Genomic DNA, 13527 nt, shown 5'->3' with positions numbered 1-13527 from the left:
CAGGTCATGATCTCAGGGTTGTGAGATCAAGCCCCATGTTGGGCTCCATACTGGGTGTGGAGCCTGCTTAGATTCTCTTTCTCCCTCTCCCTTTTCCCCTCCCCCAACAAACAAACATTAAAAAAAAAAAATTCTCAGAGCATCCATTTAACACAGGGCGTTAGAAAGACTTACACTGACTGAAATTTGCTTGACCATGTTCCAGAAAGGTGTAGAGCTGCAAAACAAGTTGTGGGCAGCCTTCCAGGTAGGTCTCAAATAGCCTGAGCATGCTCAAATCAGTCATTCTATCTATAACTTCTTTATGTGGATCAATTTGTTCTTCCATAAAGTTATCAGTTTTGCTGCTATTTTTGAAAGCCACATGATAACCCTTTTTCAAGGCAAACCAATACCTGTAAACACAAACATTTATCTTCAGTAAAATATTCTTTATAACATGTTAATATACATAATAATTTTGGAAAAATTAACGTGTTTAATACAGAATTTTCTAGGGTGCCTGGGTGGCTCAGTTGGTTAAGCGTCTGACTTCATTTAGCTCAGGTCATAATCTCAGGGTCCTGGGATCAAACCCCATTTCAGGCTCGTTGCTCAGAGGGGAACCTGCTTGTCCCTCTGCTCCTCCCCCCACTCATGCGCACATGCACGTACTTTCTCTCTAACAAATAAAATCTTTTAAAAAAATTACAGAATTTTCCCACAAACTTTCTCCACTGCAAATTTCTTTCAACTCTGTGAATGTCTCATTGTAGCTTTATTGCAATTCAAACTCCATAAACTTTGGGGCACCTGAGTGGCTAAGTCAGTACAGCGGCTGCCTTTGGCTCAGGTCATGATCCTGAGGTCCTGGGATCGAACCCCACATTGGGCACCCTGCTCAGCAGAGAGTCTGCTTCTCCTTCTCCCTCTTCCTCTGACCCTCCTCCCTCCTCATGGTGCTCCCTCTCTCTCAAATGAATAAAAAACCTTAAAAAAAAAAAACAAAACACTCCATAAACTTTAATTGCATATTTGATAGGCACTGTATGCTAGCACTGTTAAGCATACATGATCTCAATTCATCTTCATAGTAATTATGTGAGATGAGTAGGTATCATTCCAATTTCACAGATGAGAAAACTAAGGATGAGAATGGTAGAGTGATTAACTAAAAGTAAAGGGCAGACCAAGACTCCAAACCTAGATCTTATAATTCCTAGTCTCAACCACTACTTTCTGAAAGACAAACTGCAATTTTCAATTCATGCAAGTTATCTTTTTTTTTAAAGTCAAGTTTTTCATGCAAGTTATCTTAACTACAAGACAGATACATGCTCTTAAAATGTCAAAGTTGAAGATGAGACTGAACCGAGCAAACAATTACTCAATATCTACAAGGTGCTAGGCTCTTTGACCATTACCATCCTAGAAAATACGTAATTTCTCAAAGGCTTTTAAAACACCCTTGCTCAGGCTCTTCTTTTTAAAGAATTTTAAAATGAACATGAGTTATCATCATACAAGTAAAACTAATAATAAAACATATTGAGACACTTATTTGAAGAAATTTGGGGCTAGCAAAAAGGCAACAAGGATTCTAGCCCAAAGTTTATCAAAACTCTTTATTCCTCAGTTTCCTCATATAAAAATAAGAGCAGTGATATATAGCTTGTTTCAGTCGGCCCCTTCTGTCAATGTTTCCCATTTCAGTGAATGGTATGAACATTTACCATGTCGCTCAGACCAAAAACATGGAAATAATTTCCAACTCCTTTATTTTTTCTCATACCCTAAAAAAATTCTTCAGCAGGTTCTCTTGGTTCTGGTTCTATCTTCAAATATATCCAAATCTGAACACATCACACATCATCACTTCCACTGCCTCAATCCTAATTTAAACAGCCAACATCTCTGGTCTAGATTACTTCAACAGCCTCATAACTGGTCTCCGATTCTATTCCTGCTCCCTATGCATCCTATTCTGTACACAGCATCTAGACTGAACCTGTTAAACATAATTCAGATGTCACTCTGCTGAAAATGTTCCAATGAACATTTTGTTCCATCAAACTTAGAATACAACCCAAAGTCCTTACCATATTTTAAAAGGCCCTTCATAATCTGCCTCACATACACCACCCCCACTACCTTTCCATCTCATTTTTCTAGCACTTCCAATATACCCTTCTTACTGTTTTTCCCAACTTAAAGGCTTTTGTCTTTGCTACTCCATCTGCCTGGAACTCTTCTGGGTCTGATGTGGTAGATGTTGGTCCAGGAAGTTCTGCACATGCATGGCACCATCTCCCATGAACACCCATAGGAGGGCATGCCTGATCTCTACTTCTACGGAGATTCTGAAGAGATTGAAAAAAAAAAAAAAAAAAAAAGAGCAGGCTGCTGCTAAAAAGGCTGTGACCAAGGAGAAATTTCTGGGTGAATGGACTGCTCCAGCTCCTGAGTTCACCACTACTCAACCTGAAGTAGCTGACTGGTCTAAAGGCATGCAGGTGCCCTTGGTGCCTATTCAGCAGTTCCCTACTGAAGACTGGAGCATTCAGCCGGCCACTTGAAGACTGGTCTGCAGCTCCAACTGCTCAGGCGACTGAATGGGTAGGAAAAACCACTGAGTGGTCTTAAGCTGCTCTTCCACAAACTCTTAAACTAACTGGAAATAAGGCTGACAGTAATTAAACAGTTTCTTATAAAAATGAAAATTTAAGTGGTGCCTGGGTGGCTCAGTCAGTTGAGCATCTAACTCTTGATTTCTCCTCAGGTCATGATCTCAGGGTCATAGGATCGAGCCCCGCATGAGGCTCTGCACTCAGCACAGTGTCTGCTTGACCCTCTCCCTCCCCCCACTTGCGCATGCATGGTCTCTCTCTCACTCTCTCTTAAATAAATGAGTAATCTTTAAAAAAAAAATAGAAAATTAAAAAAAATTTTAAAAAACAGAAAATTTACAAATTTACTCAACTTCCTTCAGGTATCTACTCAAATGCCACTTCCTCACAGAAGTCTTTCCAGATCACACCATCTAAAGTAGTACTACTCTCCATCATATTCTCTTTATCCTGTGTTTTTTTTTCATCACCACTTGACATATTACTTATTTTTATCTTTACCTCCTCACAAAAATGAAATCTACATGAAAGCAGGGACTTTGTTTTATTTTGCTAATCAACTAGAACAATAGCTGGTACATAGTAGGTTTTCAGGAAATATTTACTGAATGAATTAGTAAATGAAAGCTCATATTTCTTCCGTAAAGAGACAGTAGATAGGAAAGAACTTTGAAAAGCTGGAAATAAAACACAAATATAAGATACTCCTATCGTAAACAAGATATATACATACATGGATATACAAAGATTCATTATGTGGCAAACAGAAGTATGTTTTTAGGGGAAGTGGGTAGGGGAATGGGGTAATTGGGTGATGGGCATTAAGGAGGGCACTTGATATAATGAGCACTGGGTGTTATATGCAACTGATGAATCACTAAATTCTACCCCTGGAACTAATAATATAGTATATGTTAACTAAATTGAATATAAATTTTAAAAAATTTTTAAGAAGGATATTTTTATCACCGTTTTAAATAACATGGTCTATTATATTCATTGTGGGCTAGATGCCAAGGCAGAAAGCCTACAAAAATGATGGTGTCCACTTTCAATGACCTTACAAACTAATAGGAAGGTCAAGCCTGTAAACTATTAGCTGCAATACAAGGCAGAAGAAATAACTACTCAATAGAAATGTAAATACTCTGTTGTAAAAGTACAGAATAAAAAAATGATGAACACTCCCTAGAATTTATAGGTGAGATTTACAGGGAAAGTTGTGTTTGAGTCTTTTCTGGGTATCTGGCACAATAGGAAGTTCTCATATGTATATTATATAATACTATTATGTAATACAATATCATGTTCCTGTTCCTAAAGTAGATTATAAACTTTTCACAAATATTAACAGGTACATACCCACAGCATAGAGTGGGAGAGGTAGCAAAGCATAGTGGCTAGGAGTACAAATTCTAATAAAGCCAGAATGCCTGAGTTCAAACCCCAGCTCCATCACTTCCTAGCTTAACCTCTCTGCTCCTGAGTGTCCTCATCTGAAAAGTGGAAGCATTCATCATATCCACCTCACTGAATTGTGGTGAAGAAATTTAATACATGTAAACTGCTTAGACCAGTACCTGGCACATGTTAAGTACCATATAGGTGACTATTAAACAAACAAAAAAATAGCTGTTTATAGATGTTCACATTAACATTTTCAGTAACTTTAGGGAGCAATTTTTCCAATTCTGTAGCAATTAATGGAAAATCAATACAAAGTTCTGCTTATCTAAAGGATAACTTCATGGGAAAGGAGAGTATGAATATAATTTTTTAGTCAGTAAGATATTGTTTCAGTTTTATGGAACAAATGATTAAGAAGCCAAAGGAAAAAAAAAACAAGGGAGCTTTCTTAAATTTTGTCACAACATATTCTTTTATTTGAGATAAAAAGGCACCAGCTTCCACTATTGATGGATTACTTTATATCAGGCTAATCCTCCTACTGATGACAGTGATAAATTCTAAACAAAACACAAAAGAGAACAAAGCACAGAAGAGGAACCAAAAGTAAGAAGAAACAAGAGGGCATTCAATCCTTGAAAAAAGGGCATCATACTGTATGAGATACACATTTATCTGGCTTTTCCTCTGAAGACATCCCATAGCCGAAAGGGCACAAAGCAGATTCAGCTCAAGCAGAAAATCAAAATATTACTGGCCCAAAGAATCAAAGGACTGGGTTTGAATCTACCAGAATGGTTAGAAATTAAAGGGGGGGGGGGAAGTCTCAGGAAAGAGGAAGCCACAGAGTAGAGAACACCCAAGTCTGCATATACTCTCCTCTGATACATGGTTGACCCCTTACTATGTTTGTGTGGGATGAGACTCCAAGGAACTGAGGAAAAATTCACCAGAAAGAACCTAAGCAAACATTTCAGCAGCTGTCTACACAAGGAAGAGTCTAGAGTTTGAGTTCCACCAAATTAGAGGGGCTTGGTCGATACTTCAGGCATTCCACCGAAACCCCAAAAGAGACATGTTTTAGGAGTAAAGACCATATTTCAGGTCTGAGAGATTTTTCCTTGAACTAAGAACATAATCAAAATACACCTTTCCTAACAAAACCTAAACCAAGCCTCTGTAACACAACAAGGTAATTTGCCAATAATTTAACATCTGCTTTTTCTTCAATGGAAGATAACAGAAACTAGTCTCTACAAAATCTCAATCACAATGTCCACTACACAATAAAAAATAACTTGACATGCAAATAAACAGGGAAATGTGACTTATACAGACGAAAATCAGTTAACAAAAAACATCAGTTAATAGAAGCATACCCATAGATGACTCAGATGTTGAAATTAGCAAACAAACTAAAGCACAGAGAAAAAAACTGGGGAAAAAGAGTCACAGAATCTCGATAACACAGGTGTACACAAGTCCCAAAAGAAAAAGAGTGAGATGATGGGGCAAAAAAAAAAAAAAAATTACTTGACAAAATATTTGTAAATAAATAGCCAAAAATATTTTCTAAATTTGATCAAAAACAACATACAGATCCAAAAAGTTCAAAGAACCCAAACAGTAAAAATACAAACAAAACCATACATAGGCCCATCATACTCAAATTGCTGAGAATTCAGTATAAAAAGAAAATCTCAAAAATAGAGAAAAAAGATACAGTCCATCCTGGGAAACAAAAAGAATGTTAACTGACTTCTCACCAGAAACAACAAAAGCCAGAAGATGACAATATCAGTAGTCACGCAAAATGTAAATGGATTAAACACTTCAACTGAATGAGACTGTCAAACTGGATAAAAAAAATCAAGATTCACTTTTGGTGCTTTGCAAGAGACTCTCTTTAAACTCTTTGTTTTTGATCAAATTTCAAACAGTTTGAAAGGAAATTACCAAAAATTGTTGGTATGGTTATATTAATATCTCAGACAAAAAGACTTCAAATCAAGGAATATTACCAGGGATAAGGAGGGTCATGTCATAACAATGTATAAGAATCAATTCTTCATGAAGACATCTGTATGTACCTAATAATGGAGTTTTAAGATACAGGAAGCAAAAATTGTCAAAAATAAAAGGAGAAAAAGACAAATCCATAATCTTAGTTGAGGATTTTAACACTTATCTCTCTCAGCAATTGAAAGAAAAACAAGGCCAAAAAATATATATCAGTAAGGATATAGAAGATTTTAATAACACTATCAGTTTAATCATCCTAATTTACATATATAGAACACTACATTCAACAATGGCAAATTATAAATTCTTTTCAAATGCACATGGAATATTCACCAAGTCAGACTATGTGCTGGGCCTTAGAACAAATCTCAGTAAATTTAAGAAGGGTATAATCATACAAAGTATGTTCTCTGACCAAAACAAAATTAAATGAGACATCATCAACAATAAGATATCTAGGAAAATCCCCAAATATTTAGAATTTGTGGTAAAAGGTCCAGATCCTAAAGTTTCATAAATACTGCAACCTAGGAAATCTGAACATTACTAAAAGACCTCTCTCTAAAGAGTTTCAGATAGAAAATAAGAAAGACAGTCCAACTATTTAATGCCCATTTAAGAAACTCTAAAAAGAAAGAAGGAAGAATCTGTGAGAAAAGGAGACTCATCTCCCATTGTACTCTATTTTATACAATTTGAACTTTTTTTTACAATGTATTTAAAAGGAGCAAAAATAACATCCATATTTTAAATAATTCAAATGTCTTTCATATACCCATCAAAAGGAAAGTCTCCTTTGGCAAAGAAAAAGGTTTTATCACAAATCATACATAAAATGGAAATGCAAAAGTGTCATCTAATTTATATTCTGGAAAATGAAACGTTCTTCTCCACAGACCCCTGAGCAGTAACCGTGTACTTAGTAAGAACAGGCACTTATATCTAATAAATAATTCATGTTGATATTCCTTGTCTTTCATCTACCAACACAAACTCAATTTAGCTATCCTATAGAGAAATGAATCCATAATTTAGTATATCTCAAGTTTTTCTATACTTAGTCTGCACAATCCCTAAGATAATTTGGTCCATTTTTACTGTTTTAAGTCTTGCTTATTTCTCGCTATTTGTCTCAGTATTCTGCCACTTCCTACACTAACATAAAAAGATAAAGAAAAAGAAAGACAAAAAGAAGGAAGTGTCTTTGTTTAGCTGGCATTTTTCACTAATAGCCAACCTAATTCAATTTTTCCTTTTTTCTTTTCTCTAATTATTTGAACAGGCAAAATATTCACATAATTCAAAAATCAAAAAGTTATTCACTGAAAAAACTTCATCCCACTCCTATGACCCAACTACGCAGGTTTCATGCTCCCCAATGACCACAAGAATTCACTGTTAGTAGTTTCATGTGTACCCTTCTAGAGTTTGTTTATGCATATGCAAGCAAGGTTATAACCAAGTATATAAGCCTTTCACTGCCTTCTTTTACACAGATTGTAGCATATCATAACCACTGTCTGCACCTGTCTTTTCACTTAAAAATACTTCTTAGACAGTTTCTTCAACAAATGGTGTTGTAATAACTGAACAGCAACATGCAAAAGAATGAAACTGGACCACTTTCTCACATAATACACAAAAACAAATTCAAAACAGATTAAAGACATAATTGTGAGACAGGTATCTATCAAAATTCTAGAGGGAGTAACCTCTTTGACATCAGCCATAGCAACTTCTTTCTAGATATATCTCCAGAGGCAAGGGAAACAAAAGCAAAAACTAAACTATTGGGACTTCATCAAAATAAAAAGCTTCTGCACAGCAAAGGCAACAATCAACAAAACTAAAAGGCAGCCTACGGAATGGGAGAAGATATGTGCAAATGACATATCTGATAAAGGGTTAGTATCCAAAATACATAAAGAACTTATCAAACTCAACAGCCAAAAAAAACAAATAATACAATTTAAAAATGGGCAAAAAACATGAATAGACATTTTTGCAAAGAAGACATCCATGCCTAACAGACACATGAAAAGACGCTCAACATCACTCACCATCAGGGAAATCAAAACTACAATGAGATATCACCTCACACCAGTCAGAATGGCTAAAATTAATAACACAGGAAACAGGTGTTGGTGAGGATATGGAGAAAGGGGAACTCTCTTACACTACTGGTAGGAATGCAAACTGGTACAGCCATTCTGGAAAACAGTATGGAGGTTCCTCAAAAAGGTAAAAATGGAACTACCTTACAACCCAGCAATTACACTACTAGGTATTTACCCAAAGGATATAAAAACACTGATTCGAAAGGACACATGCACCCCGATGTTTACAGCAGCACTATCAACAACAGCCAAATTATGGAAAAAGCCCAAATGTATATACACATATAGATACAAAGGAATATTACTTGGCCATCAAAAAGAATGAAATCTTGCCATTTGCCACAACATGGATAGAGCTAGAGTATTATGATAAGTGAAATAAGTCAGTCAGAGGAAGACAAATACCATATGATTTCATTCATATGTGGAATTTAAGAAACAAAACAAATGAACATGGGGAGAAAAAAAAGAGAGGCAAGCCAAGAAACAGACTCTTAGCTATAGAGAACCAACTAATGGTTACTGGAGGGGAGGTGGGCAAGGGGGATGGGTTAAACAGCTGATGGGTATTAAGGAGGACACTTGTGATGAGCACTGGGTGTTATATGTAAGTGATGAATCACTAAATTCTATACCTGAAACTAATATTACACTGTATGTTAACTAGTTGAAATTTAAATAAAAACTTGGACAGAAAAAAATACATCTTGGAGATCTTTCCATTTCAGTACATAAAGTACTTAACATTCTTTGTAATAGCTATGTATGCCATTGCCTTGGATATACCATAAACTCTACCAGCAGACATTTAAACTGTTTCCATTTTTTCACTTTTACAAAAAAATTGCTATGACTGAAAAATTGTGTACATATGTCATTTTACATGTATGCAAGTATGATAAATTCCCAGAAAAGAAACCTCTGGCCTGAAAGTATATGCATCTGAAATATAATCAAACTGCCCTCCACAGGGATTGTACCAATCTATACTACCATCAACAAAGTATGAGAGACCTGCTTTCCCATGCCTTTCCAAGAGAGTATATTATCACCTGGATTTTTGCCAATCTGGCAAGTGACAATATATCAGTGAAATTTTAATTAGCATTTTTTAAAATTATGAACAAGGCTTAGCTTCTTTCACACAATTTAAAAGCCACTTGCATTTCCTTTTTTATGCACTACCTTATTCTTTTCCCACTCTTCTACTGAAAATTCCCATTTTTTATTCTATTTCTAATATATGTTTCTTTTACTTTTGACTTTAGAAGCTCTTTAAATATTAGAAAACTAGCCCTTTGTTGGTTATAAGTTGCAAATGTTTTTCCCTGTTAATGTTGCTTTGCTTTTTGCTTTGCTTTTGTTTTTGTTTACTTGGGGAATTTCTGCTTTTGTTTATTGACATGGATTTTTTATAGATCAAATCTATAATTTTTATAGTTTATGGGTTTTGAGTTATGGTTAGAAAATCTTTCCTGATTCCAAGGTTATAAAGGAATTCTCCCATGCTTTCTTATAATACTTTTTTTTTTTTGCTTTTTTATATTAAATATTTGATTCAGTTGGAATTTATCCTGGGGTCTGGTACCTTACCTGGAAGTATAATCCATAACATGCAATCTTAAATTATCCCAACTCTGAAGTTAATCAAAACTTTACTGTTCTTATGCTGCATATACTTGCTATTATTTCCTCTTACTTCTATTCTGGTGTGTATTTCTACAATCTGTGGTCTTTATATGGCATACAGACAAAAAATTCTTTTCTTATCCTTGTGGTTTGAATTTAGAGGGATGGGGGAATAGGGCTACTCTGAAAACAAAACTCTTCCAATTTATCCTTTCAGATGTTCTGTCTAGGAGGAATTAGAACCCATATTTTGTCACATTAAGACTGGGAGGCTGAAGACATAAACTGCAACATTTTAAAGTTTTCCCAATACCCAACTCTATGTTTCTATCAAGCTATTTCTAAAGATTTCACCTTCATCACAGAATAGGCTAAACCCTTTTCAAGATCATGTGCTATGCTAGGGTATGGGCTAAGCCTGACTTTCATATGAAGGTCCAATTATAATTTACATAGGCTTTTTTCCCCCAAATTGCTACCCAGTTGTTCCAACATAACTAAATTACAGAGCAAAAAATCATTAAGAATGTAAAATCTCTATATGACACTATCAACTACATTTACTAAATTTCATTTATAGAATGCTACAACAAACAACCACAGAACACATATATTTCAATTATATATGAAATCATAAAGATGGACCATATGTTGGGCAATAAAATGAACCAAAATAAATGACAAGAGATTGAAATGTTAAAAGTATGTTAGCTGATCATAACGGAATTAATTAGAGATCAATATCAAAATATCTACAAAAGACGTGAACACCTGAAAAATTTTTTAAATACACCCTAACACTTGGGTATAAGATGAAATCACAAAGAAGGAACAGCCATTTTTTGAACTGATGGATAATGATATGTTGTATTTTTACATCATTGTGTTTATTTAAAAACACAACATATCAAAATGTCTGGAATATAGCTAATTCAAGGGTTTGGAAAATTTTTATAGCTTAAATGCTTTTATTAGAAAAGAAGGAAGGGTTAATAGTAATAATATAGGTTTCCATAGAAATGAAGTAGAAAAAAGAAAGTAAGCTCTAAGTATATAGAAAGAAGAAAATACAGATAAAAGCAAAAAATGAAATAAGAGACAAGGAATAGAAAAAAATTAACAAAGCCAAAATTTGGTTCTTTGAAAAGGCTTAAGAAGAAATTGATAAACCTCAAACAAGATTGCTGAGGAGTAGGGAGGAGAAAGAAGGTTAGAGAATACAAAATGCCAATATCAAGAATAAAAAAGGTGGCATCACTAAAGATCCTATAGAGATCAAAACTATAACAAGGGAATATCAGGAACAACTTTATACCAATAAACTGAACAACTTTGACAAAATGAAAAAATTTCCTGAAAAACACAACTTACTAATACTGACAAAAAATCAAACAGAAAATCTGAATAGATCTGTATCAAAGAAATCTAATTTGTTCTCAAAAATCTACATGTTAACTCCATCCAATTCATTTTTTCAAACAAGTATGGAAGAAATGTGATGTGACCCTACAGGTCACATCAAACTTAATGGTAAAACATTCAACACTTTATCCCTGAGATCAGGAACAAACTAAAAATGTCACTGTCATCACATCTCTTCAACATTTTACTGGAAGACCTAGAGAGAGAGAATGAGGTAAGACAAAAAAAAATAAAAGGAATAAATATTTTTTTTTTAATTTTATTTAGGGACTCCTGGGTGGCTCAGTCTGTTAAGCATCTGCCTTTGGCTCAGGTCATGATCCCGGGGGCCTGGGATCGAGCCCCACGTCAGGCTCCTTGCTCGGGGGGAAGCCTGCTTCTCCCTCTCCCTCTACCCCTGCTTGTGTTCCCTCTCTCACTGTCTCTCTGTCAAATAAATAAATAAAATCTTTAAAAAATAATAATAAAAATGTAAAAACAAGTATAAATGAAGAATGAAATCATAATCATCTCAAAAGATGCAGAAAGAGCATTTGACAAAGTACAACATCCATTCATGATAAAAACTCTAACAAAGTGGGCATAAAGGGAACATACCTCAACATAATGAAAACCATATATGACAAACCCAAAGCTAACATCATACTCAATAGTGAAAAACTGAGAGCTTTTCCTCTAAGATCAGGAACAAGACAAGATATCCACTCTCATCACTTCTATTCAACATATTACCAGAAGTCCTAGCCACAGCAACGAGACAAGAAAAAAGAAGTAAAAGGCATCCAGATTGGTAAGAAAAAAGTAAAACTGTCACTACTTGCAGATGACATGATATTATATATAAAAACCCTAAAGACGCCACAAAAAAACTATGAGAACCAATAAATGAATTCAGTAAAGTTGCAGGATACAAAATCAACATACAGAAATGTGTTGCATTTCTACACACTAACAACAAACTAGCAGGAAGAGTAATTTTTTAAAAAAAATCCCATTTACAACTGCATCAAACAGAATAAAGTACCTAAATAAAATTTAGCCAAGGAGGTGAATTTAACCTTTACTCTAAAAACTGTAAGACATTGAAGAAAACACAATGGAAAGATATTCCATGCTTGTGGACTGAAAGAACAAATATTGTTAAAATGTCCATATTACCCAAGCAATCTAAAGATTCAGTGCAATCCCTATCAAAATACCAACAATATTTTTCACAGAACTAAAACAAATAATCCTAAAATGTGTATGGAACCACAAAGGCTCCTCAATAGCCAAAGCAATCTTAAGAAAGAACAAAGTTGGAGGCACCACAATCCCAGGTTTCAAAAAAACAATAGAACAGATCAATGAAACCAGGAGCTGGTTCATTGAAAGAATTAACAAAATTGATAAATGCATAGCCAGACTTATCAAAAAGAAAAGATAAAGGACCCAAGTAAATAAAATCACAAATGAAAGAGGAGAGATCACAACCAACACCACAGAAATACAATTATTAGGGGGCGGAGCAAGATGGCGGAGGAGTAGGAGACCTGGATTTCGTCTCCTCTCAGGAATTCAGCTGGATAGGGATCAAACCATTCTGAACACCTACAAACTCAACAGGAGATCGAAGAAAAGAAGAGCAACAACTCTCTCATCAGAAAAGCGACCACTTTCTGGAAGGTAGGACGTGCGGAGAAGTGAATCCGAGGCGATATTCGGGAGGATAGACGGCGGGGGAGGGGCCTCCGTCGGCCGCTTCTGGCAAGTGATAGAACCGCGGAGCACAAAATCGGAACTTTTAGAAGTCTGCTCCGCTGAGGGACGTCACTCTGGTGGCTAAGCGGGGGGTGGAACCCTCCGGGACAGTGTGGTCTCAGGACCCTCGGAGTCACAGAAAGACCGGGGGTGCCTGGGTGTGGCAGAGCTCCCAGGTATCAGAGCAGGGAAGCCGGCTGCAGAGGCGGAGGCCAGGCGCGGGCTCTCAGCTCAGGGTTGCTATAAACCGTGATCCGCGGCACAGAGGGCCACTGCTCCTCCAGCAGGAACCCAACAAGCGGCAGATCCGGGGAGACTCCCCTTCCTCCCCCGGGAGGAGCCACGCAGGAGTGCACTGCAGGGATCTGCTGGGTTTGGAGACTCCACCAGGGGTCGGGTGCCAGAGATAGAAACGCACGGTCACAGGCAGGGTGAGCACGGAGTGCGGCCGGAGACCGGGGAGACGGGAGTGACTGACGGCTTTTCTCTGGGGCGCACTGAGGAGCGGGGCCCTGAGTTCTCGGCTCCTCCGGGGCGGAGATTGGGAGGCCGCCATTTTCACTCTCCGCCTCCAAAGCTGTACG

General features: G+C 36.3%; 1 protein-coding gene across 1 annotated transcript in view; it reads right to left on the bottom strand.

Moving 5' to 3' along the window:
- The window catches only part of XKR9 (XK related 9), a 92297-nt gene that overhangs the window by 9726 nt on the left and 69044 nt on the right, over window positions 1-13527 (bottom strand). Inside the window, exon 5 of the mRNA XM_021688634.1 lies at window positions 175-395. Within this exon, the coding sequence (XP_021544309.1) occupies window positions 175-395 (221 nt within the window). The remainder of the gene's footprint in view (window positions 1-174; window positions 396-13527) is intronic.

The sequence above is a fragment of the Neomonachus schauinslandi genome, chromosome 4 (assembly GCF_002201575.2).
Source record: "Neomonachus schauinslandi chromosome 4, ASM220157v2, whole genome shotgun sequence".
NCBI lineage: Eukaryota > Metazoa > Chordata > Mammalia > Carnivora > Phocidae > Neomonachus > Neomonachus schauinslandi.
Note: the sequence above shows the minus strand (reverse complement) of the source record. Positions and strands in the feature narration are given on the sequence as shown.